Below are 26,268 nucleotides of genomic sequence, written 5' to 3'. Positions count from 1 at the left end.
CCATGTGCATCATACGATTTTTCAAAAACTCCACTACAACGTCGCCTTTGTATGCCTCGGCTCTCAGGAATATCAGGATCTCGAAGGTCAGTGCCTACAACATTCAAGCCTAGTCGAGATCGGTCTTGATCTAACGTTTGCAGCGGCTGCGGAAAATCTGCTAAGCTATCCGGGTTCGATACCGACCTACTTTCTCGTCCTCCCCCTGCCATCGCATTGAAAAAGAAATTGTGTCTGGTTACAATAGCTCCTTTCTTCGTTGAAAAACTCCTATTAGCAAAATCCATTATGACCTGGTACTCAACCAAAAAATTAGCCCCCAATATTGCATCTGTCATCAACTGTGGCGCTATCATGAAGTTCAGCTCAAATATGTCACGCCCTAATCCGAATTCAATCCAAGCTTGTTTTCTGATTCGTTTTGATTTTGATTGCCATGCGGATGACAACATACAATTTGCTACCGGAATAAATAGGAACTTTAAGCCACTCTCCGTCAAAGAGTTAAACAGGTCTTCAGACATCACGCTAACTTCAGCTCCGCTGTCAATCAGAACAACTATTTCTCTACTTCCTATCTGTATCTTTACGTGAGGACAACCTTGAAGATTTCCCTCATTAATGTAATATACAGTGACGTTATCGGCGTCTCCTACGAATTCCACATTGAATTTCTCACTTGCGTGATTCACGTCACGCACTCCCAAATTTTCATCTCCTAGCCTCGGACTCAGTTTCGGACCTGGGTTCCTACCCTCATAATTGGATAATGTCCGGCCCTCTACATCATCCTGCGATCGTTTTCCGAATGATTTCTGCCGTTGTTCTGTTCGTGGTCATGCCTCTGGCCTGCCCCGTGGTCGAAAGTGGGCGCTCGTGGGTTTAGTTGATTTGGGGTTGATTCATCCCGACTGGTTGTGCGCGAACTCGGGCCAGCGTCTCCGTTTGACATATACGGTCCCTGAGGAGCATAATTAGGCTGGTACGTCCCATTCCTTTCGCGATGTGGGTTCCCTTGGTAACGCACGTTCCTAACGTAATGGTTGTTGCGTTGGAATTTGTTATTGTTTTGGCGGTGGTTGGGTGACTGGTTCTGGTTAGTCGCGTGCGGCGATAAGCCCATGTTTGACCTCCCCTTGTCTGTATCCGCTTGCTCCATTGTCTCCAGTTTTTTTAGAAAAGCCAAGGCGTCTTGCACTGTTCGCACCCCTGCCGACAAAAGTGCTCTCTGAACATATGGCTGGAAATGCCCTGCTATTGCATCAACTAAATCCAATTCTGATAACCTCGGTGATAGATTTGCCGCTAGCACAGAGTATTTCAAGAAATGAAATGACATACTTTCCTTCAAGCTTTTGTCAAAACGGTCTTGATACAACTGACTACGGGCCTGTGATTGGATCTGAGGGCTCCACAGCAACTCCGTAAAAGCTCTCTTAAAGTTGTCATAGCCCGTCAAGTCCTTGTACACCGCGGTGAACCACTGCTTAGAATATGGATCACTAATCGCCTTTACCGCGATTGGTAACTTCAATTGTTCCGGGACGGACTTTAAACGATAGTAATCGTCCAGCTCCTGCAAGAATTGCACTACGTTCTGCTTATGACAATCGAAAAATTTTGGTAAAACAATGTCGTTCAAGACGTGGCTGGGGCACTGAGGATGAGTAAGCTCGGCTAGTTCACGCGGTCTGTGCGCCTCACCGTCAGTGTTGCGAATATTGACTGACACTATAGGTACATGGTCACTACCGCTACAATGATTGCTTAACCTATTATCGCACTCATCCATCATTCTCTCACTCTCTCGTCGGGTTTCAAAATTCACCACAGGGATAGAAGACGATCTCTGAACCGAACTCCTGCTCGAATCATCTTGTTCCATAGGTTCTCTAACAGCTGACTGACCAATATTTTGATTACAACTAGCTGTATCTAATCTTTCTTGAAGCTTCTCAAGTCGGGACGACATTTCACTTAATTTTGAATCGTTGTTTCTAGTAAGTATGTCCACTCTCCCCTGCATGAAATTTAGGTTCTCCTCAGTAACTCTTTCTTTAAAATTTGAAAGTTCTCTAACCACTATGTCCCTAGTGTTACTTTCTACCTCCGACATGTGTGATGTTAACCTCTCACTCACATTCTCATTCATGCTCTCTGTTACATTTGTTAATCTCTCGTTCACTCTCTCAATTTGTTGCCGAGTATCTTGCCGCAGGGTAGCCACAGACTCCTTGAACTCACTGATTTCATCTCTCATCTTTGTAAGAAGCTGCTTGCTCGACCTATCTATTTCAGACCTGAACTCTTTCGACAACTCCTCTCGCAGGTTTTTAAAACGTTCGTCTATCCGTCTTTCACTTTCTAACCTACTTTCCTCGTTTTTCTGTATGGCCTGCCAAATCATGCTCAATAATTCTGCCGGTGGGACCTGACTGATCGTTTGTTCCCTGTTCCTACTAGGACCGGCTGTACTAGGAATTACAGTCACTTCTGAAGGTTTTTCGCCTTCCTTTTGCGCGCCTGGCGTCATCTCGTCCTCCTCTCCGAAATTCTCAGACAAATTTGTGTAAAGAAACGGTTGGGCGCACTGCAAGTCTACACTTTCAATTTCACTCACTTCGCCGCAATCAGCCTGTCTTTTGCTTCGGAGGGAACGGCTCGCCATTTTAAAGGAATTTGTTACTAACCTTTTTCAGCAGCACTCAGATATAGCAGGTCTCAAACCTTGCAGTAGCCTAGGTGTCCCGTCTGTGAGCACGTCCGAGTGGATGGTCAATGCGGCGTCGCCACGCTTCTCGACGTCCGCAGTTCGGGCCTCGTTCACCGGATCGAAGATCTCGTCTCCTCGAAGATCTGCGTTGCGGGTTGCCTACACCTCCACGTGCCTCTGGCGATGTATTACTTCAAGTGATTCACTTTAACCTCGAAGGTATGACGACATCGGCTTCTCCATTGAAGCCCCACGTTTATGCGCCATTTGCTGCAACCGCCCTTCCGCTGACTGTTTTTCTTCTCACTCTGGTTGCCCCGGGATCAAACCCAGTAGCGTGCCCGGTTTGCTTGCGGTTACAGCTTCATATAACTTCGGATAATGCGGAGGGATATAAGGACTAATAAGTGGTGTAGGGTTTGTCGGCGAGCAAGATTGTCCGACTCTCGGGGATTATACGGGGACTGTGATAGTTGGAGCGGCCGTGCGCCAAGGACGTGAAATCTGAGGGGATGATTAACTGCAGACCACACCGAAGTCACCTTGGAAATATTTCACCTTTTAATTCCTTTTAACAAGTTATTCTTATTTTTGGGCAGCGCGATGATTCGGCTGTTGTATTTTTGATCTTGAAGTTTAATGAATCGAGGAGAAACTGTCTGCTTGCCTTTAAGAACCGAACTTTTTAGAGAGCGAGCCCCAACGCAACCTCGCTTTTTATATTCCCTGATCGTAACAGTTTTTGAATTTTGAATTGAATATGACAATCCGATTCGTCCCCAAAAAGTCACTTATGACGTCGGAAACGTGCCGAACAGCCACATTCAAATTTCATTGGTCCGAGTCGTAGTGGAGAAGCGGTCATCTGGCAATCGTCACTTCACACCTACTAGGGCGCCCCAAACCAACGGTCACTAAACCGAATGTTGCGGGAAGAGACTTTCACACGCCAGGATGGCGCCACTCTCTTTCCCAATGTGATACATTGGACAAAGCCAAAACTTAATAAAATCACTCAAATTTTGATGAAGTGAGGTGTACCAAGTATCATCTAATCACACCTCCTTCGTTCATATAAACCAGATTAATATGCCAAAGTCTGGTTTACCCCTCATCTCAAGTTTCAGTCCGTTCGGGAATTGAACCACGGACCTGGACTGGCACAATAGGGTGACAGAGCTGAGGTGAAACTGCAGTGAGGTTCTGGACATGCGCACTGAATATTCTCATGAAGCAGAAACATAAGGTTGTACTTGTTTGCTTCCTTGGGAACTTGGATGTATATGAAAACTGCAGCCAGCATGTTATTATTCATTTTAGTATTATGTGGAATTTTCCTTTTATGTTGAAAGTTCACAAGGAGGGCGCTATGGAGGGAGAAATGATTAGGTGAGATATCTAATGCTGTGCTAATAGAACTTTGTTTATTCTACTGTGCCAGGCAACTAGCAGGGTGTAACAATGGATTACTGAGAATATAAATAAGAGATGTGTACGAAGAAGGATTAAGGTTGATTCACAATTATCTGTGACATGTCAGTTCTGTCTGTGCAGTTTCTGACATAGAATCATTGTCAGATGTATTTTAAATGGAACCATTCACACGTATCCAGCACAGTGGTGTCCAGTTACCATTAGTGTTGCCTGGCATCACTGGCAACAGTATTTGACCATACTTCACTTAACTGATATCCTACAGGATGTATGACTAGGTTTCAATGTCAATGATTCCAACGATTCCAGTGTATTTTCAGCATTCATATGGTGAACTCCATAAAATTCAAGATGAATGATGAGAAACTTATAGTTTGTTAAATCACATATTAAACTCTGTTTTTTTCGCATCCAAAAAATATGGCTACTACATACAGAAGCGGAATAACATGGGACAATTACAGGAAGTTGTTAAAAAGAGTTAAAAAAAGACGATACTACTTACTTAGGATACTTGGACGACCCGTTCTTCAAGTGCTTGAGCACTGCGGGTCCCAACTTTCGTTGGCTCTGATCTACAGAACATTTGGTAGGACTCCTTGGACGAGTGATCGGCCCGTCGCATGGCCTCTACCCGTACACAGGACAGCACGACACAGAAAGACGCGGACAAACATCTATGCCTTGAGTGGGATTCGAACCCACGGTCCCAGCGACCAAGCGACACAAGGCCCAGGCCTCAGACCGCGTGGCCACTGTGATGGCGCGTTTCTTCATATTAACGCAATAATTTCTGTCTAATAAACTTTAAAGGAGAAAGTTGTGTTGTACGTGATTTAGTTTGATATTTCGAATAATCGATTCAATTTTGTTCAATCATTCTGCGTAGTTTTGTGAGAATAAATTAGAATCAAGTTTATAGAAGATGACGACCACAGCCGGTTTTGGGCATCTTGAGCACTGGGATTGTGGGTTCGCATCCCACTCGCGTTTTTCACTGCTGTTTTGTGTAAGTGGACATCTTTCCCTTGTCAAAGGAGTCCTGCCGAGTGACTTCAAGGATAAGCACTTGCTTGTGAATTGGAACAGGTCAGACGACGCGCATCGGAAAAACCGGAGAAGAGGAAAATCCATGAAAGATGGTTACTGTGCCTTTTAAAAGCATTTTCAGTTTTCTGTAACCTTTGTAAGTAGCGCAGACGCTGTAGAATTTCGAAGCACGGCTCACCTTTGGCGTGAAGACGTTGAGAAAGAGACAGTCGTCCTCTCCTGACAGTAAACTCGTCAAGTCGCTCCTCTGAGTGCACGTGTACCATTCCGAAGTCGCATCACGAGTTCCTGACCATAATTTCGGCGCTTGAGGCGCCTGCAGCGAGCAAATTTCAAATTAAAACTGAATAAAAATTATTTGCCATCACGGACATTGCTTCGAGTGGCAGAGAAACGGAGCAGAACTTTCAGCGAACGCTTCTTTAAATTTTTCATGCTGTTGGACATCTTCATTACCAGGAATAATAAATCAGCATAAAATTTAGTGATGTGTTTGCATATGTGAATAGTTGTGGCTGGTAAACAATTTCAGGTTGTTAGACTCGAAATAGAAAATTTTTACGCATAAGAAAAGCTCGTGCAAAATTCGCGTTTACACTTCTAACGTGCCTAGGGAATTAAATAATCTCATTCCTACAATCTATTCGATGTAGGTCCGAGACCGGTTGTCCTGACTGAAATTTTTCGTGGTTTTCTTTATTTCTTTAAGATACTTTCTGCGACAGTACCGGAAACTAGGCCGTAGTCCTTTCTTTCAACATATTTCACAATTTATTATTTATTACTCGTCCCATCATTAGACGTAATGCACTTTAAATTACAAACATCGTCGATAAACAAGCAGTTAATACAACAATCGAAGTTAAGACCGTAAGTGACAGAGTCGCAACGGCGTAACATTGTCTAGTTTTATGATGATCTATTGGGGTTTGGTACCGTAGGGGCTGAAGATACGACTTTTAAGATTACCGCGTGTGTATTAGTCTTCTGCATTTCATGCGACACCTATTTCCCAATTAATAACCTCGTTCGAATTCATGAAATTGTTATTAAAAGAGTATCAGAAATAAGAGCGTACTTTCGCTTAATAAAAGTCTGTATTTGAATTCTATCCTGCTTAAAGTAACTTGCCAGTGGTCATCTGAACCCGTACAAATTGAATCCCCATCCTCACACTATTTGGGTCAATTTACATAATTTACCGCTAGTACATTTCCCGTTTTGACCGGCTTTAACAAGTCTATTCAAAGTTTTGTAAAAAAGCAAGACGTCAATATTTATCGCTCAATTCATCTCCCACGCAATATTAGCTATTTTATGTATGATGTGACATTTTAGGTTCTAAGGTTTTTTCGTAATTTTGGTGGCACTTTTCCTCTGGAAACCGCGATATTTTGTGAATACGACTAACCGAAAAATTATGTATTTTTCACAAAACACAGACCGCAATGTAAAACTTACATTGTTACTTATCATCTTCCCATTGCTTTGAACTTGAGGTCACCGACACGAGTTTTGGCGTACGGAATTCCAAGAAACGCCACGTACTTTTTCTTGTTTTGGATAATGCTAAAACTTTTCCTTTCAGCAAACATTGTTGCACTCTAACTATTAGTCTTCTTGAAGTCTGCTCCGCCGAGGCGAGGCTGCTACACATGCAGATTATTACCAGTGACAACGCGGAGATCCGTCGGCCCGTCATGTCTCCACGTCTGTGCGCTGGAACCCAGAGATCCAGATCCATTTTAAGTTACTGAATTATTTATCAGCAGCATAAAATGTTACACTGGTTACAATTATTCAGTTTAATTTAAAAACTTTGGAACACTTTCTTGTGTCATTGAATCTAGAGGACTCTACTTCTGTAATGTTGGCTACCGGAGGAATCCTGTAGACACCTTCGTCCTTAAGGGAGGATAGCAGCTGGTTGTATTTATGTTATGTTATTGGTAACGCCCGATTGTCTGATTTTATTTGTGCTGTCACGAATACTAAACAATTTGAGGTAGAATTGCGTTGAACCGTTTTCTACAGCACGAGGTTGTTGTACTTCAAATACCTTCTGCACCTATGGTAAATATTTCAACTTATACAGCAATACGAAGAAATCTCGCGAATTAATTTCGTAACTCTTTTAATCCGAAGATGGTCTAAAAGAATTTAAGAACTCCTAATAATCACTGCTTACAGTGCAACCCATAAACACAGAATGTAGCGTTAAAAGTTGCCAAAGCTGATGGTACATGCACGGACTACCACTCTGTTCGAAGTGTCGTGAAAACTATGAAGTTTTCCTAGAGTTCAGAGCGTAACAGTAGCCACAGTCGCTTGTTGCTTTTCAGATTTAAACGGTGATGAACCAATTGACAAGTATTAAATCTTCATATTAACTGCTGGCATTGGAGTAAGTTCTGTTTCTGTTAATTAAAATCGCAGAAGGTCAATGTACGTGATCCTACTTTCATAAATAGCGCCGGAAAACTTTTTGATAGATCCGAGACATGATATATTTAGACTAGACACATTTGAAATTTAATTTGGTAACGACTATTTTGATAAAGAAGAACACACAAGTTTTACTTGACGCCAGTAGAAAGTTAGGGATGGGTGAGGTTTTCCGAGATTTTCCTCAGTTGTAAGGAAAATACAAGGGTATAATTCAAAAGGAGGATGGCCCGTCAACCCCAAATCATTGAGGCCTTCAGCTGACGTGAACCCCCCCCCCCCCCCCCAATTCGCAGAGCGACCTCTGGGTTCAAATTCCAGACAACTCTCGAACCAAAATCCTTATCATGAAGGACAAGTTGCCTAACGCGATACCCCTCATCAGCAGCAACAGACCGTCAATGTTTCCGTCGCGACAAAACCATCGTTTTAGTTATAAGGCTCTGTCTCCATTTCCAGCAAAGCGTTCCTTACGCAGGAATGTTGTTTTCTAGCAAGGGACGATGTTTTGCGCTTGCGCAGGTCTCTGCCCTTAGTTAGGTTCTTGGTGCTGCTAGGTAAAGAGACAGGGACTAGCTCTATGGATTAGGCCCAACAGAGTCAGTTCTTTACGTGGAGACGGAGAAAGACTCCAGTCTTCAAAACGCCAATTTATTTCGATTTTGGTCTTGAATTATGCATTAAGTCCAAAAAATAGTTTGCTTCTCTTAAGAAAGAGAGACTCAACCCTGGAAAGTTTTCGGGTCTGTGACCTTAGATCCTGAAATGTCCTCTCTGAAAACAACGCATTTTGCCTTGGCGTCGCTCTCTTATAGCGGTTGCGTTCCTGTCAACAGAAACCATTATTATTGTCAGGAGTCGAACCCAGTGTTGAAGCCTTTGATTCCGTAATCTCCTATTCGAGGCAAAAAAAAAAGTGACAGTGGAACCACGGTTCCGGAGAATTTGACGTAAATACGTCTATACGGAAAGGAAGTTTATATATTGGCTTTATTCTAAATATTTCCTTTATACATGCTTTAAAATTGATTAAAGTTTGGTTAAGACTTTGCTTATTTAACTTGAATTAGTTACGCTTAAGATGGGTCTGTGGTAGCTGAAATATATTATAAAATTTGTGCATTTTAGAGTATCAACATTTCGTGCAAACACCATATCTATACAAGATTTTGATCTAGTGGTACTACATTTAGGATTTAACATCAACATTAAGCCAAACGTTATTGTAAAACGTTTTTACAAGCGAATCACAGCTCAGCTCTTGCCGCAACAACGAAAGTAATGTAACACAATGCCAAGTAACGTTTCCTAGATAACACAACAATGCCAAGTAAACAGATGACGTTTCGTAGGTAACAATAATACCGAGTAAACAGACGACGTTCCCTAGGTAACCATTGTTACACTTTTTTGCCGAATGACCCTTCCTTATAGACGTATTTACGTCAACAAAACTCTGATCCTGGCGCTATTGTTCTTAGTTTCGGAGTTAAAGGAACCGCCCTTGAAGGAAATCGAACCCAGGACACCTCTCCCAGAGTTCTGACCTTCCTGTGTTCTCTCATTTTTCTTAAGGAAAAATTACGCCATGTTTCTTCTTCACAAGCCGCAAGCGAAGGAGTAAAGAAATGTCAACCCTCAATTTCGAATTTACACGTGACCAGCAGACTCTGAGGTATTTACTAAGAGGAAATAAGACAGTTTCTTACATATTCATCTTCTGGGTCTCAGACAGTTTTCGGGCTTGTGACCCTAGTCAGTTAAATCATTTCCCAGGAAGAAAAGAGAATTTGCCTTGGCGCCTTTCGTCCCTAGTGCTTGCTGTCCGAACAACATAAAATATCTTTCCCGGGATTCGAAGGAAGGAAATATTTTCAATGGCCCAGCGCCCGGGCCCCTCAAAAATCATATTTAAAATTAATCAATTATACTGAAACCGGGCGTTATTTGTAAATAAGGGCAATTGGAATTGTAGTTTTCCTCACGTCTCTTCCGATTATTTTTAAATGTGTTCTCTTCTTATAGGGAAAGTATTTACTTTTATGACTGAATGTAACCAAATTATAAGTTAGAGTAATTCTCTTTGTGTTTCTTCAACTACCAACAATGTGTAAATATGGACCAAACCAACCAAAGAAGCTAACTGAGGGCAGAGGCCTGCGCAAGCGCAAGCATCGTCCCTACCTAGGTGAAACCATTCCTGCGCACAAGACGCATTGCTGGAAATGGTAAACGGTCGTAATATAAGAACGGAAATTTTGCTAACGCTAACGGGGTTTCGTCGTGGCGGGAGCCTCGACCATTCAAACTGGGATTTGTTGCTGCTGATGGGAGGTTATCCTGTCAGGCAAGTTGTCGAAGGAATTTGGTTGGTTGGGTCTCTGGGGTATGAACCCAGAGAGGGAGGGGCCGTTTCGGCTGAAGGCCTCTGCGGCATGGGGGGAAGATCACTTCAGCTGATGGCCTCCATGATCGGGGGGAAGGGTGGCGGGCCGACAATGGTCAGCTTTTATACTATGAACTCCTGCGTGTATAACAATGAAAGAAAAAGTTTTAAAATTTCATACCCACATCTGCAACAATATTGGCTGAGCATGCCGTAAGGCATGCAGTATAATTGCCTGAATGAACCGTTTTGCACTCCATTCCTTTACCTATGAAACTAATTGTTACGTCATCTGTTTACTCGGCATTGTTGTGTTATATTACTGCCTTTAACAATCCGCTTTCTTTAATGCGGAAAGAGCTGAGCTGTTAATCGCTTGTAGAAGAAGTGCGTCGTATACTAGATAATTTTGTGATGTTGAAAGCCTTTTAGAATATCAATTTTCTTATATAAGAATTATTAAGAAATCTGTGATACTGCCCTCCACCCTCTCCATTTTATTTTTTATTGAACTGATCATTTCCAGTGGACATCGTGGTCTCCTACTATTGAAAGAAGTTTGACGTAAGTAATTCCTATTTATTATTATTGTTATTAATCACATTTACGTGTTATCTTCTGCACTCGTGTAAGAAAATTAGGCTTGCTTTCTTTTTAACGCAATTTCAAGTAATATTAGATTGACTCCTGTTTGTTCACGGCACCATTGATAGTAAAACAATATTCCATTAGGCGATTAATATTTTATTGTTTTAAAGGAATAAAACGATTTTCGTAGCCCAGCATCGTACTAAAAATATATGGATGTTAAGAAGTGGAGTACATATTCTGAATAATAATTCTAACACTTTTCATCTCTTCATACATCGACATTATTAAAGCGTTTTAGGGAACTGTGAAGAATTATTATTTCTGTTTTACAAGTCTAATTATCGACGAATCTCTCTTATTATCTCCCTACAACAGCACATTAAATCCGGAGAATACTTGCTATTATTGAGTGCAAAATCTTTTGTCCTCCAGTCTCATACCAAAAGAAAATTAAGATTAAAATGAACCAAAGCGTAATTTTGCCAGTTGTGCTGTATGGGTGCAAAACGTGGTCTTTCACATTGAGGGAGAAACATAGACTGAGAACAGATTTTTGAGGAAGTTATTTGGACCTAAAACTGGAGTGAGACAGATAATTGAGAAAAGTGCATGACGAGCTCCACGGCCTGTTCTCTCACCCGATGTTGTTGGGGTGAGGTGGGTAGTAATTGGTTGGGAGGCCTCAAGGGAGGAGACCTCTAAGAAGACCTCTGTATATATGGGAGGATATCATTAAGATGAACCAAGAACCTGAAAATTAAAGTATACAAAACAATAATCTTGCCTGTTGTTTTATATGGGTGCGAAACATGGTCTCTCATTCAGAGGAAGGAACACACATTGCAGGTGTTCGAGAACAGGGTGTTGAGGAGGATATTTGGGCCTACGAGAGAAGACGATGGGGCGTGGAGAAAACTGCATAATGATGAGCTTAAAAATCTGTACTCCTCCCCCAGTATTGTCAGGGTGATTAAGTCGAGAATGAGATGGGCGGGGCATGTAGCGCGCTTGGATGGGACAAGAGGTGTGCACCGGGTACTGGTTGGGAAGCCTGAGGGGAAGAGACCACTGGGGAGACTTAGACGTAGATGGGAGGATAATCTCAGGCGAGATCTATGGGAGATAGGAGTTGAAGGAAACTGGATTTTGTTAGCCCAGGACAGGGTCTGGTGGAGGGCTTTGGTTAATTCGGTGATGAACTTCGGGTTCGGTAAGCCATCTAGTTAGTTAGTTAGATAGATGGCACCATAAGCCTGTGTCAGATTCCTCCATGAGGAGTGCAGTTTTTCATAATTATGCTTTTGTGCCTTCCCACACTTCCAAGTTACTTTCTCTAAAGTGGTCTGTGTCAGTATTGGAGTACAGGCGTTATCTTTACCTTGAGCAGATTCATGGCAGTTGCTTGTGATCGATGACACTCATGGTTATAATGGTAATACTGCTATTGTTCACATGGATATTGAAAACTTTTCCAGTGTCTGAAGATAAACACGAGTTCACTGTGTGGATTTTTACATTTTAACATGCAACATGGACATTTTTCAGGATCCTGTATTTCTCCTGATGGGGATCTCCAGAAGATTTCATAATTATGTCTTGGGGTAAAGATTAACAGCAAGTGATATGAAATATCAAACTGACCACTTGTCTTCATGTAGTATTTGAGATTTAGAATTTATGCACCATATATCAGTCATGGTTTTCCATCGCAAGAGTCAATCTTAATATGTCCTTTAATTTCGTATTGCTGTCCTGCCATGTTTGATAACTACCAAGGTTTATTTTATTAAAAAATATTATGCAATATAACAGGTAATTTTACATGCTAATATAAATTAATTTTTGCTTTCTTGATTATTTTTAGAACTTACTGACTTGTGGAATGGCAAACAACACTGAATATGAGGTAAGATTTTGTTTGATTTTTAAGTAAAGGTTAAATAAAATTCAGTTACACGTTTATGAATGGAGTGAATGTACTTTGAATGTGACTTTCATTTCACATTAATGTGGAACTGTTTCATTCTGTACTGCAGGGGTTTTCATGAGGAACTGATGCCTACTTAGCTGGTAAAACATTCTCTACGCTTTGTGGAAAGCAAAGGTTCATTACTGCTCTTTTAACTACAACCCAACTTGGTTGGGTGTGCCAGTGTTGAAATTTTAATAGTGAAAGAACAAGAGTTTCAGCCGTATAATATTTTAACTGAGCTACAAAGCCACCTGTATATCTGATATGTTGCACTAACGCTGTTATTAAGGGGCATTGTATGTGTAACTCTTGTTTACGTAAAAAGATTCTCTCTCTTATATGTTAATTTCTGCGAGTGGTTATTATTCATCACTGTCAAGTTTGGAAAATGTTTACCAGAGGTTCTTTCTTTTATCTTTTTTCCCGCAGAGAGCACGGAAGTGTGTAAAATACGTAAGGCGGGGTGCCAAAAGCAGAACCCGCAATGAAAAGATAAGTAAGTATGATGAAGCTGTAAAAAGCTTTGAGTCTGCCATAGCAAAATGTATGTTGAGACAAATTTACAGTTTATTAATATAAAGTTTTGAGACAGTCTTAAAATGTTCAAGTATTTTTAAGACCCAAAAGAAATTTATGGGACTCGATGTAGATCAGAATTCGGGGATTGATCAGCAGTCAGATGTGTGAGTGGAAAAGTGTCTTGCACTTTACGAGGCTTCATATTGTCCATTGGATGGGATTAATGGTGGCATACTGTAGGAATAGCATAAATAGAATAAATGCTGTACGTATCAAAGTCGTCCTCCCCCATCCTTTTTAAGTTCTGCGTATTTTATAGCCAGCTGAACTGATTACTCATAATTTTTGGCCATAGTGATGGTTATAACATCCAGAAAGATAGGTAGAAAAGAATGTCGTGATTAATGGATGTTTTAAATTCGGCTGTTCACTATGGTTCTCCTAGATTCTATAATGTAATTGTTTGTGAACCTTGTAATCACAGTTCTTACTCTCAGTTTCCATTATGCTACGTTCAGTTTTATTTTGTTATAATAGTATTATTGGTGGATATGGTTTGTAAATGCCTCATTGCCTCTTCCTCTCACTTCTACTCAATGGCTTTCTTATTTTCCTTTTAAGCACGGTTTGAATTTGAACTTTGGGTTACTTCATGTCACATTGTAAATACTGAGTAATTTTTAATAAGACTAGAGCAGAACGCTCCTTTCGTCTAACAGTTTTTGTTCGGAGCTCCTCATCTGTTTAATCGACATACAATGAAAGGAAGGGGGTTAAAACACTTGACCCCCTTCGGGGAGGTTGGTTGCGTTTTAAAATCTTGAGTAAGACACTAAACTATTATTATTGTTGGTGTTGGTACTTCAAATAATGCGACTGTCTTAGTAGTTGTTGATCTCGTCGTTGTGAAGCGTCATTTGTTTACTCGGCATTGTTGTGTTGGTATACCAACACAACAATGCCGAGTAAACAAATATAAGGTGACATTGTTTGATGACATTTGTTGGCTACAAATTTCTTTGACGACGACAAATCACAATTTTTTTTAATATAATATACTAGAGCAACGCGCTCCTTCCGGAGCGCTGTCTCTATCTGATATTCTATTTCTTTATGACGCTGTTCAGAGGCCAACCGTCAGTGAACCTTCTACGTCCAACTCCACCCTTGCCAATCTTCGATATATTATTCGATAAAGACTTATTGTCTGTTAAAATACTATGAGTAATAACGGAAGGGGATTGTTGAAGGCAATATACCAAAACAACAATACAGAGTAAACAAATGACATAACATTTTTTGACGTAAATACGTCTATATGGAAGGGTCAGTGTCATTCCGCAAAAAAGTGTTACGAAAAAGTGACAGGAAAATGTGTAAGATCCGATAACAATGGTTACCTAGAGACTATTGTGCAGGTTGATAACATTGCAGCCAGAGCGTTGGCAGGGGCTGGAATTTTCTCTTCTCTCTCTAAATCTGCCCACAAAGTACCCTTTCCATTGGATCCTGGAAGTAAAGTGGCTGCGCCATGAAGCTGACTACTAACCACTGTTTACTGTTCAGGTCTAGAATGTAAGGAGCTTGACCTCCAAGGCCCTGTATGCTTGCACGACATGATCCTTATGCACAGAGGCAACTTTAACTGTACTGTGCCATATCGATTAGGGCTTAGGAGGATTTTATGGCAAAACTCACAACTGATGCAAACAAAAATATGCAGGAGTCCAATGTAAATGTTGCAGGTGAAGCTCGAGGGACGAAAAAAAAGGCGGTCTTAAGGACAGAAGACATCAAGCGTTTGAAGACTGGAGAAAGTGATTCAATGTAGGTGAAACCTTCTGTTTTAAGTATCAATGTATTAATATTTCTGGATGCAAGACTGTAATATTTATGTTTAAGTTTTGCAGTTGTGCGGGTATTTTGATTCTGGAACAGCCAGTCTAACCTGGTCAGCAGAACACAAGATCCTCCGTACAACTGTTTGTCACAGAAAAATTGTTCTTTCTCTCTTATAACTTATTGATTTTTTTCTCTCCAGGAATAATTACGAAAAGGAGTTACAGACCGAGCTGGAAAAAGCCATAATGGTAGAAAAGCCTTGTGTGAAGTGGTCAGATGTGGTTGGCCTGGAAGAAGCTAAGAATGATTTGATAGATTGTGTCATTTTCCCAATAAAGTGTCCATACTTGTTTATTAAAGCACGAAAACCTATCAAAGGAGTATTACTTTTTGGGGTAAGACTTTAAATATGCTGTCATGGCATAAGGACTTTGTTGTCACTTTTTTCACAACAAACCAGCCCCTGAATGAATACGCAGACTCGTATGCAGGAGGTACATTTATGTAATTCTATCATCGGGTTCATTTGCTACAAAAAGCAGTAGAGTATTTTTTCTTAATGTCATGTTGGCAGTTTTTCCATGGCATGACATATTGTGTACACTTTATTAGATAACACACATAATGAAATGTGACCATCTACTGAAAATTATGATACAAACATGAGTCTACTATAAATAAACTTTACAGCCAGTTACGTATGCAAAATATAAGGAATGCAATTGGAACATAATGTTCTCCAGTATGGTAAACAGTATTTTCTGTATTATAGTTTGTTAGTTTTGCTACACATTCTGGAGTATTTACATTGCAAAATACGTGGTGGTATTCTTTGTATAATTTACAAATACTAGAAAGTTTGTGCAGTCTGCCATGGCGAACTTTGATCACATTAATCTTTTTTCAGCCCCCAGGAACAGGAAAGACACACTTAGCAAAGGCAGTTGCAACAGAGGCAAACAATTCCACATTTTTCTCAGTCTCAGCCTCAGACCTGGTAACCAAGTCGGTTGGAGAATCTGAGAAACTTATAAGAAATCTGTTTGAACTGGCAAGAGAGCATAAACCAAGTATAATTTTCATTGATGAAGTTGATTCACTTTGTTCTTCACGCTCTGACAATGAATCTGCTAGAAGAATCAAAACTGAGTTTCTGGTTCAGATGAACGGTACAGTATTTTAAAACAATTGCTTGATACACAAATAGTGCACATTCAATGCCCATGTCCAGTAACCTCTGAGCCACCTGTAATTATGTTACCTTAATGTAATATATTCTGTATTGTGACATTTAAAAGGTTTTACTCAATTTATTTCTTTGTTAGATGTCAGTAGCTGATGGCTGTATAGAAAGCTGACATGACAAACAAAAATTAATTTAAACTTCAGCAGCATCAATAGAATGGAAAATTTAAGACAGACAAAAACTGCTTCACTTTTCGGAACAGCATTATGATTAGGAGAGTAGGTGTCTTTACTCAAAGGAAAGTGACGTGTTGTATTGGTGCTAGACACATGGCAAATGAGCATTAACATTTTGAACAAAATCTTCTAGATAGATAGCACGTGATGTTAGTTTGAATAGTATGCGTGTAATACAGCAAAGTGGCTGGCTGAGGCACACACTGAGTGACTAGATTGTGAGTGCTTTTGATAAAAGTGTAGACATCAGAAGGCGTTTCTTTACTTTGTAAATAACAGATGATTGCATCAGTAAGTAATTCAGAGAAGTGAACTGTAGTAGATGTCGCCAAATTTCATGCTTCAAAGTCACAGCAGTCATACAATGTTTCAACCCAAACAGCGGAGCCTAAGCCAATAAAAGAGCTTAGAACTTGCGGCATAGTGAAGCTAACAACACTGTACTGGTGACTTAGAGCCACACAGTGGAGGCGATGAAGCCCTTCCAAGACGTTGAAGCATGTGGTTTGGTCATGCCTGCTGTAGGACTCATATCCTTGTGGGACTTTTATTGATTTATGAAGAAACAATTTCTTTTCCTTTCTTCTTAGGTGTTGACAAAAATAATGATGGAATACTAGTATTAGGGGCAACTAATATCCCTTGGGTATTAGACGCTAATATTCGAAGAATCTTTGAGAAGAGAATTTATATTCGTCTTCATGGAAAGAATGCCAGAATCGAGATGTTCAAGTTGCATTTGAGAGATACACCACACACTCTCACAAATACGGATCTCGAATGGGCGGCCGGGAGCGCAGAATTGTATGTATATTACTCTAGAATAAAGTGGCATAATTGGTACAAGTACCAAAGGCGCATCAGAGATAGTCGGTCTGTATTGATCTTCCATAACTCCTACTTGAAGCTCAAAAGGAACTTGAGATTTCTCAAAAATAAATCATCATACAAAGAAATGGTACTTTAAAATATATACCTCTAGTTATAAAGTTACCTTAATTTGAAACAATTTTTGAATTTGTAAATTTGATGAAATTTAAGAAAAATTGTTTATGCCTCTTGGCAGTGTAATGTATGTTCAGTAATGGACCATAATGTAGTTCGCCAATCAGCTATAAACCACCATATCATGTTTAATAAAAACTCAGAAAATGAAACAAGGAGATGGACAGACATACTTCTCTTTGTAACTTTCTGTAGAAGCAATTCCAGACCACAGTTGACTGAACATTTCTTACTCAGTTTTGATACTAAGCTCCTGTCTTGTGTGGCACTCCTAGGCACAGGCTGTGTATTGAGGCTGTGCAAAGGAAAGGAAAGGAAAGGAAAGGAAAGGAAACATTGTAGAAGAGGCTGGTTGGGCCCCATAGCCAGTCTGGACGCAAAGGCTAGAGAAAAATTCCTCTGCCCCCGTCAGGGATCAAACCCAGGTCGTCCAGTCTGTAGCCAGTCACTATACTGACTGAGCTATGTCAGCTATGGGAATACAATGTTTATTTAATTTAGTTTTTAATTTTAAAGAATTTTATGACCATGAGGCATGGAATTTGCTTTTCTGCTTTGCCACTTTTTTGTTAGATGTAATAATTCTCACTTATTTCAGTACAGACAAGTAACATAAATATTAGGGTATGAAAGAATATTTTAGCAATTACAATTGGTATATTGGGTTCAGCCACCTAATAGATTGTCTTGAAAAGGATGTAAGTCTGGAAGAAATATAACATTTTTAATTAAATTAACTTCCCAGCATGCATGGCAGTGCAATCCTACAACCACTTCAAGGTCTTGCTGATAATTTCAAAAGAATGTGCAAGAAATTCCTTGTGACAAGCAGTTTTTAAAACAAATTGATAACAAAATAACTTGGTATTTAGTGCTTCAAAATCAATGCTGCTGTGAAATGGATAACTGAAAATTTGATTTGTGGTCCATTGGTTGCCATGCCAACTGACCACTCTGTTTCATCTTCTACTAATGTCAGGGTCTAAAATGTTTGGAGGTTTATGAGCTCAACTGAATGGTCAAGGTTAAATGCATCAGTACACCAATATGTTCCCTGCTTGTGGTTGTATGTGCTTCTAACAGTAGGCAATTCATGAAGAAGAAGGAGAGAGAGAGAGAAAACAAAAACAAAAAACAAACAAACAAACAAACAAACTCACTCACTAAGTATTGTTTGGCCCATTGTCACATGATTTCAGAACCAGGTATTTGTACCTGTTAGAAATCCACTGTACACACTTGTATCTTTTTGTCACAGGTTTTCTGGTGCTGACATTAGGAATGCAGTAAAAGATGCATTGATGCTGACTATAAGAGAAATTACAACTGCTACTCACTTTCGGCATGTCAGTGGGCCATCCTGTACAGATCCTAGTGTCACTGTGAAGGACCTCTTTACACCTTGTTCATCAAATGACAGTGGGGCTATTGAAATGACTTGGAAAGATGTGGAATATGGAAAGCTGTTTGACCCACCAGTCACAATGGTGAGAGTATCTGGTGTTGACAGCTTCAGTGTTGGAGTACTGGTAAACGACATAGCAGATATCAGGAGGGGAGGGGGATTGAAACTAAATAATCACATCAGTTACTGATCTGTTTTGATTCTAATTTAATAAAAGAAATGAAAATATTATTAGAATCTTGTAAAGAAGCAAGCTAGAGACCACCAGAAAATAGAACAAAATCATAATAAAGAATAGCTTCGAAAGTGTGGTGAAGATCGAATTCAATGGAACCCCACATTTACACTTTTCTGGAGAATAATAAAAAGTGCTGTAAGTGTGGGAAATTGTAGGAAAACAAAAAAATCAAGCTTTGTACTTAAACTCAATACCCAACAAATAATGTAGGTAAATTATTAGGCAATGTAGGGCCATTTTTACAACATATATAATTCCCACAAACAGGAGGAATATATTTACTTCATGAATGTCTTTTTCCCCCTATTGTATTCAGAGTTGATATTGATAACCCAAGTTTTTCACCAAGGAAAAAAAGTCTGCATGTGTCTATCAGTATGCTGTAGTAGAGTTTTTCTTCTATGGAAATTGTTTTTCTATCTTTTTGTGTTGCCATAATTTCTTATTCAACCAGAAAATTTAAGATATTGTAAATGCGTCATATTGTGATTCATCATATTAAAAATATATTAAAAATTTACCGTCAATCACAATTATAATAATGTTAAAAGATTAAAACATCATTTAATGTTCCTCATCGAGTATTCGATTACATAGGAACTTACACGACTAGTTTCGGCTACAATTTAGCCATCAACGGGTGTTATGTAGTATAAACCTATCACTAATTACTGATTTTTATTGTTCTCTATGTTTCACAGTCTTCATTTTCTGATGGTGTTCTTGTCCTCTATTATTTCTTGGTTCGTTGCACTATCACTGGTCACTATTAGGTTTGTATTTTGTACTTCGCGTTGACGTCAATATTTTGTGTAGGACTGTGAAGTAAAGTTTTAATCCCATCAATGACAATTGAAAATAGAATATAGAAAACAAAATAAATAGTAAAAATAAATACATACGAGTGTGATATTGCTTCTTGGGTAAGTTCACATAATTTATTTTTACTATTTATTTTGTTTTCTATATTCTATTTTCAATTGTAATTGATGGGATTAAAACTTTACTTCACAGTCCTACACAAAATATTGACGTCAACGCGAAGTACAAAATACAAACCTAATAGTGACCAGTGATAGTGCAACGAACCAAGAAATAATAGAGGACAAGAACACCATCAGAAAATGAAGACTGTGAAACATAGAGAACAATAAAAATCAGTAATTAGTGATAGGTTTATACTACATAACACCCGTTGATGGCTAAATTGTAGCCGAAACTAGTCGTGTAAGTTCCTATGTAATCGAATACTCGATGAGGAACATTAAATGATGTTTTAATCTTTTAACATTATTATAATTGTGATTGACGGTAAATTTTTAATATATTTTTAACAGAAAATTTAAATATAACTGCAGTTCAAGTAGCAGGTACAGCTTGAATAATGGCCAACTTGCAAATATCCACATTGGAAACAAAAATGATACAAGATGGCGACTAACTCATCACAGGAGGCAGTGGTCGAGAATAGAAGTGGTTCAAAACCTTGGAAATTGAAATGGAATTATATATTTTGTGTGATATAAAACAATTGGAATGGCAGGGAAATTACCTGAGCTAAAAATAATCATGAAGTCAAACATGAATACAAAGTAGGATTTGAGGTTTTCACAGCAGTGAGTCTGAAGATGGCTGTCTTCTGGGTTGCTGCGACATATAGCCTGGTAGAAGGTTACTGACATTTCAGTTGGTAAACTTCTACCAGACTCTGTAAAGCAGGAACCCAGAACACAGCCATCTTCATAAATACAAGACCTGATGAAACTGGAAATCCTGCTAACAAACCGAAGTAATATTCATGATGCTACAAAAGGCAGAATAATTTACAGAAATGCCTGCTACTGTTCGGTATAGATTCTGTTATCTTCCCATTTTCCTTATAAAGATGTACCTAAAAGCATTATTTAGCCTGTTCTTTATGTGTGAAATTTGGTGTTACCTTATATTAGGAATGCGGATTGAGAGTGTTTGAGAACGAACTCCTGAGGATGTTATTTTGAGCTAGGGGGGATGAAGTGACAAAGGATTGGAAAAAGTACATAATGAGAGATTCATAATTCATTCTCTTCATGTACTGTTGTTAAGGTTATTAAATTAAGAAGTGCAAGGTGGTTGTCACATATAATGCACATGAGGGGAATAAGAGAATTAGTGTGTGAGGGTACGCATTGGATTCAAGTGGTGCATGGCATGATCCATTGATCGTCCTTGTAGCACAGGCCTTCTTGAGAAGGTAATAAATAGTCTGTTAACTAGTTACATGCTGGCATATGGAACCCACAAATTTATTACAATGTTCATAGGAGGTTGCCACTGGACTCTGAGTACGTTTCATGAAGAGCCTTCTTAATATTGTCCTCCCATCTATCTGCATGTCTCCCAAATTCTCTTCCCTTCTAATTACCCTACCATCTCCTGTGGTACGTATTCAAAGTCCTATTACTATAGTGCTTCCCTAACATAGCTTTTCTTTGTTAACAGGATCACATACTGCAGGCGATTCGCAATTCAAAACCCAGAGGGAATTCTGATTACATTACAAAACTAAGAAAATTTGCAGAATATTTTGGTCAGCGGGGATAACTTCGATACAACTACTATTTTCTCTTAGTACCTGAAATCAGTTTCAGGCAGCGGAAGAAAATAATTTGCTGCAGAAAGTTGTTTTCTGTAAAGCAGATTATGAAAGCAGTTATAAAACATGTATTAAAAACCACTGATGTGTTGTATTTTACGGTTTCGGAATATAACTTAAATTACAGATGTAACCTGTGTGAAAACTTGTCAAAATACTTGTTTGCGCTGAGTGGCCTGAGGCCTTGTTTGAACGTCCTTACACTCAGGCAAAAAAAAAACAGTTGAATTACTATACTTTCACACGCGGAAGGAAAGTTACTTGGGGAAGGATAAAAAAATTCTATATAGTTTAAAAGGGGAGTAAAGAAATTATATTTTAAATAAATTTTAGGCAAAGTTAAGAAGAGAAATTATGGTATTTTATCAGAGTTAATATAACTCTGCTATAAACGAACTTTCCAGTACAAGATGGGCGTATTTCACGTAAAATTAATAGATCTTCAGACATTTAAGAAATTCTTTGTTACGGAATACGTTTCTTTGTCAACATCGCTGGAGAATCCGACATTTTACCGCATCTTGATGCTGTTTAGTAGTGTGCTAATCTTCACTATATGCGCCCTTAAACATTATTTTCATTGTTTTATTCAGAAATCCAAATCGGTCTCTAAAATGTTATTTTTGGGTGCTTTAATAAGTGAATGGACGCCAGCGTTTAATTTTTCCACATACTAGTTTAAGTCCATGGCTCCCGTTTTCTTGGGTATATTTTTATTAAAACATTTTTACCAAATGCTTGAATTTCAGCATGCATGTTTTGCATGAATATATTTAACGATTCAAACGAGGAAGTTAAATTAAAAATCATTATTCTAGACTTCTGGAACGTCAGGCTCTGTGGTTAGCGTAGGTAATGAACAACTTTTTATAGAAACGTATCGCCTCCATATCTCATTACTTTTACCCGCAAGATGATGGTGTTAGTTTCCCTGAAACGTCGGTAACCACGGGATCGCAACCAGAAGATTATCGTTGACGTCTTCACAGCTGTGGAATCCTCAGACAACAGATTTCAACTTGCTTAAATAATAATAAAACAAGAAGCTGAATAAGTTATGAAAAAGGAAATTATTTAAAATCTTAGGTGAACTAATTATATTTTTGATGCTCTGGTTACATATATGCATACTCCTACACATAATCGCCTATGCAGTTTAATTCCTGGCGCTTTAAACTTTCAAAGGGCGAATTTAATCTCTGCGGAGGTACCGGGGTTATTTTTACTACGAGATTTTCTATAGGTCGGCGTCTTACATGAATGCAACTATCGCATAACAGCAGAGATGACTGTACACATCAATCACATGAAAGAATTAGAGTCAATCGCGGGGACCAACGAATTGCCGATTGTAAGTGTATAAAATATATTTTTTAAATTCCTTTTATCTTATTTACGTTATTTCAGAACTTTAAATGTAATGCCATTTATATTACTCGTCAATGTTTAGGTGCTGGGAACGCATGTCATTGACTTCCCACTGATTTACATAATAAAGAGTTTCCATTTACGCCGGTTCGTCCAGGAACGCATCCACGGCGTAAATCGAGGTTTACCTGTAATTCTTGCTAATGTGAGGGCATGCAGTTAATTGAAAGCAACTAACTCCATGGAACACAGTCAGTTCTTGAGAAGCTGATAGTATGCTGAATTACTTGGGATGTTCCCTGCCTGTTATGGAAGCCAAACGTTCACTACCATGCTTTCAAGGGCTTACCAAGTCCCTATACTAAGATGAATATAATTCAGACTCTCCAACAGTTTCCTTAACATCCATTGTAATATATTACTCTCCCATCTGTGCCTGGATCTTCTGAATGGTCTCCTCCCACTGGGCCTTCCAATCACATTTTTGTGCAAATTTCTCATGTCGTTATGCATGCCTCTTGTCCTGCTCACAACTTCCTTATATTATTCGGTGAAGAGTCCATACACTTCTATATTATTATTAGATGAATTAGGTAAATCCTGGAAGCCATATATTATAACTTGAAATCTACCGGGTCTACAATTTATGCTGTAACGGCCTTGCTTGCATTGCGTGTTCGGCCGAGTGCACTGTTGGTGTGGGATAGAGATAGCGTGTTATTCCCGTGAGTCGCAGGCGAATCAGTTTCATTGCGTCTCTCGTCGCGGATTGACGTTGATAATATGGTGTACAGTATTAAGCAACGTGTGTTCTTAGTAGAAACATATGCCAAATATTCATCCTACGGAAGATGCCGCCGTAAATATCGCAGACATTTTCCCGGTGAAAGTGTTCCTAGCAGGCCCACGATAGAGAGATTAATAAAAAAAATTTGTAGTACGGGATCAGTTTTGGATAAAAAGAAGAACAGGAAACCACAATTCATTTCGGCAATTTCCCAAGAAGAGCTTCGTCAAGTATTTCGAAACATGTTAACGAGATGTGAAGCTTGCCTGCAAGCACAAGGAAGTCACTTTGAACATCTTTTGTGATTTAAGGTAAGAAAATTAATGTAATAACATGTGTTAGTGACGAGAAATATTCGTAGTTCGCTGTTACTAGCGGCACTGAAACTGATTCGCCTGTGACTCACGGGAAGAACACGCTATCTCTATCCCACACCAACAGTGCACTCGGCCGAGCACGCAATGCAAGCAAGGCCGTTACAGCATAAATTGTAGACCCGGTACTTCCCAATCCTTAGTTGCTTCCTTTCATTCTATTATTCCTCAGACAAGTCTCAATTTCAAGTAATACAATGGATATTAATTAACAAATTCTGCTTACCATTCTGTTCCACTTACCTTCAACAGTTTTTCTTCTCTCTCTAACAGAGACGATGTTTTGCTTGCGAACAAGGAGAAATGCCATGACCAAATTTGGAACAATTTTGGCTTCTGGGGGATGAACCAAGTCAAATGCTGAAAACTATCTAAAGTAACGGCAAACATGGGATAACTTTCAACATTCAATGCAGCTCATTCCTGGCTGCAAAAGCTTAATAAGATGAAGTGTCACTGTTTTGCCTATTTAAAATTACCGTGACTTATGCCATGTCCAATAACAATCACTGCTCTGAAAACATAAAACAAATGAGATCCTGTCTTCATTACAGAGTTTTGTGATAGCGATGTCCTCTGATATGTGTCCACCATTGTTTATGTAATTTCAAGGTGCAAAATACTCCTGAGAAGTCAACAGTTGCTGTGCTAGTCCTGAAATTTCCCACATTTTGTGGAACCCGAAGGTTCATTTTTGTGTTCATTTGATTCCACAATTACTCATGAGGCAGATGAATCGAGTGTTCCCTTTGACACTTTGTGTTTATGTCCCTTTTAATAATAACCCGGCATTCATTCTCAGCCTGTCAAAGTAATATTCCCTTACATTATTCCAAAATAATTTATGAATTTACCATCTCTCTAATGCCTGCTACCTGCTCCACCCACATCACTCTTGGAGAAATGTTTCTAGTATGACATGGCAAACTGTAATCGGAACAGCCACTGCTTGTTTGCCACACAATGATTCAAAAATTGCTAAGATCCACTAGTGCATTTAAATTGTGTCCAAATAAAACTTCAAAACTTTGTTAAACTTGTAACTATGTATAAATTGTGCTGTCAATTTGAATGCTTAATTTCTTGTTTCCTGAAACACTCTACCAAGAGGAATTTGACAGACCATTTCATATCTTCTTAAAATCTTACAGAAACAGAACTGCAGAATGAAGTCAGATCTCATAAATTTGTTGCAAAAAAGCATGAAGATGCTCAGACACAGGAGAATAAAGAATTACAAGAAAAGCTCTCAGGGCACGGAAGAGAAATAAGCAAACTGCAGACACAGTGTATGTAGGTTTTTATTCTATTATTGTACAAAGTTAAGTGTACAGATATACAAATTATGAAATTTTATCAATTACCATGTTACTGAAAATGGCTGTCTTCTGGGTTGTGCCATGTAGTCTAGTAGAAGTTTACCGACATTTCAGAGGTCTTTGGTGCCTACATCATTAGGGCGGCCTCTGAAACGTCGGCAAACTTCTATCTGACTACACGGCACAACAAACCAGAAGGCAGCCACCTTCAGATTCACTGCCATGAAAACCTCAAATCCTACATATATACCACGTTACTGCAAGTCTCTTCAGAACTGCAGTATCTTTCTTGGCATTTTGTTCCATTTACCCACAAAATGTTTTCGAAAACCTGAGTTAGAGATGAAGTTTTGCTTCTAAAGAACAGGAATGAATGTTATCCAACATTTTGGCAAATATTTCAGTTGCCATTGTCACCCTCAATGAAGCCATTTCAAAGTCAGCTGTAATGTGGGATAATCCTAAATATATGACATGACTCATTCCTGGAAGCCAAGTTTATGATCTTAACTCCAGCTACAAAATCCTAACAAGATGAACTAACACAGTCATGAAATGTTGCAGTGACAGATATGGAGAATGAAATCAGATCTCAAAAGTTTGTTGCAAAGAAGCATGAAGACGCTCTTCGTGCTCAGATGGAAGTCAATAAGAAATCAAACCTACAGACATCCAAACAGTCACGAGAGATCAGAAATATAAATGTATAGAGTATGTATCATTTTATTCTATTTACGTGTTAGGTTATAGGCGATCAGACAAC

The 26,268-nt window shown here is 39.1% G+C and overlaps 2 protein-coding genes across 7 annotated transcripts in view; one reads left to right on the top strand and one right to left on the bottom strand.

Moving 5' to 3' along the window:
* Positions 1-6,097: 6,097 nt before the first annotated feature.
* Positions 6,098-26,268, bottom strand: part of LOC110839889 (uncharacterized) — a 69,496-nt gene continuing 49,325 nt past the window's right edge. For 2 of the 3 annotated variants that reach the window (XM_087354050.1, XM_087354051.1), the window contains one exon: positions 6,098-6,916. In XM_087354050.1, the coding sequence (XP_087210176.1) occupies positions 6,663-6,916 (254 nt within the window). In that variant the 3' untranslated portion in view covers positions 6,098-6,662. Of the gene's footprint in view, positions 6,917-25,469 lie in introns of those variants that run through there. The other variant, XM_087354052.1, reaches the window with a different exon arrangement.
* LOC110839885 (vacuolar protein sorting-associated protein 4) lies at positions 9,067-21,738 on the top strand. 4 transcript variants are annotated; one of them, XM_022084463.2, is made up of 10 exons: positions 9,067-9,317; positions 10,555-10,592; positions 12,484-12,525; positions 13,021-13,087; positions 14,856-14,937; positions 15,152-15,347; positions 15,860-16,121; positions 16,965-17,178; positions 18,638-18,908; positions 21,504-21,738. In XM_022084463.2, exons 3-10 carry the CDS (start codon positions 12,502-12,504, stop codon positions 21,603-21,605), a joined length of 1,218 nt encoding a protein of 405 aa, XP_021940155.2. In that variant the 5' UTR covers positions 9,067-9,317; positions 10,555-10,592; positions 12,484-12,501; the 3' UTR covers positions 21,606-21,738. The 4 variants fall into 4 exon arrangements, with proteins under 4 accessions (XP_021940155.2, XP_021940157.2, XP_021940158.2 ...); XM_087353479.1 differs by lacking the exon at positions 9,067-9,317 and adding an exon at positions 10,399-10,415; XM_022084465.2 differs by lacking the exon at positions 10,555-10,592.

The sequence above is a fragment of the Zootermopsis nevadensis genome, unplaced genomic scaffold, assembly GCF_977971745.1.
Source record: "Zootermopsis nevadensis isolate Lab colony 2312 unplaced genomic scaffold, Znev_1.0 Znev_ptg000022l, whole genome shotgun sequence".
Classification (NCBI taxonomy): Eukaryota; Metazoa; Arthropoda; class Insecta; order Blattodea; family Termopsidae; genus Zootermopsis; species Zootermopsis nevadensis.
The sequence above is the reverse complement of the archived record's forward strand: the minus strand, read 5'-3'. Positions and strand labels throughout refer to the sequence as shown.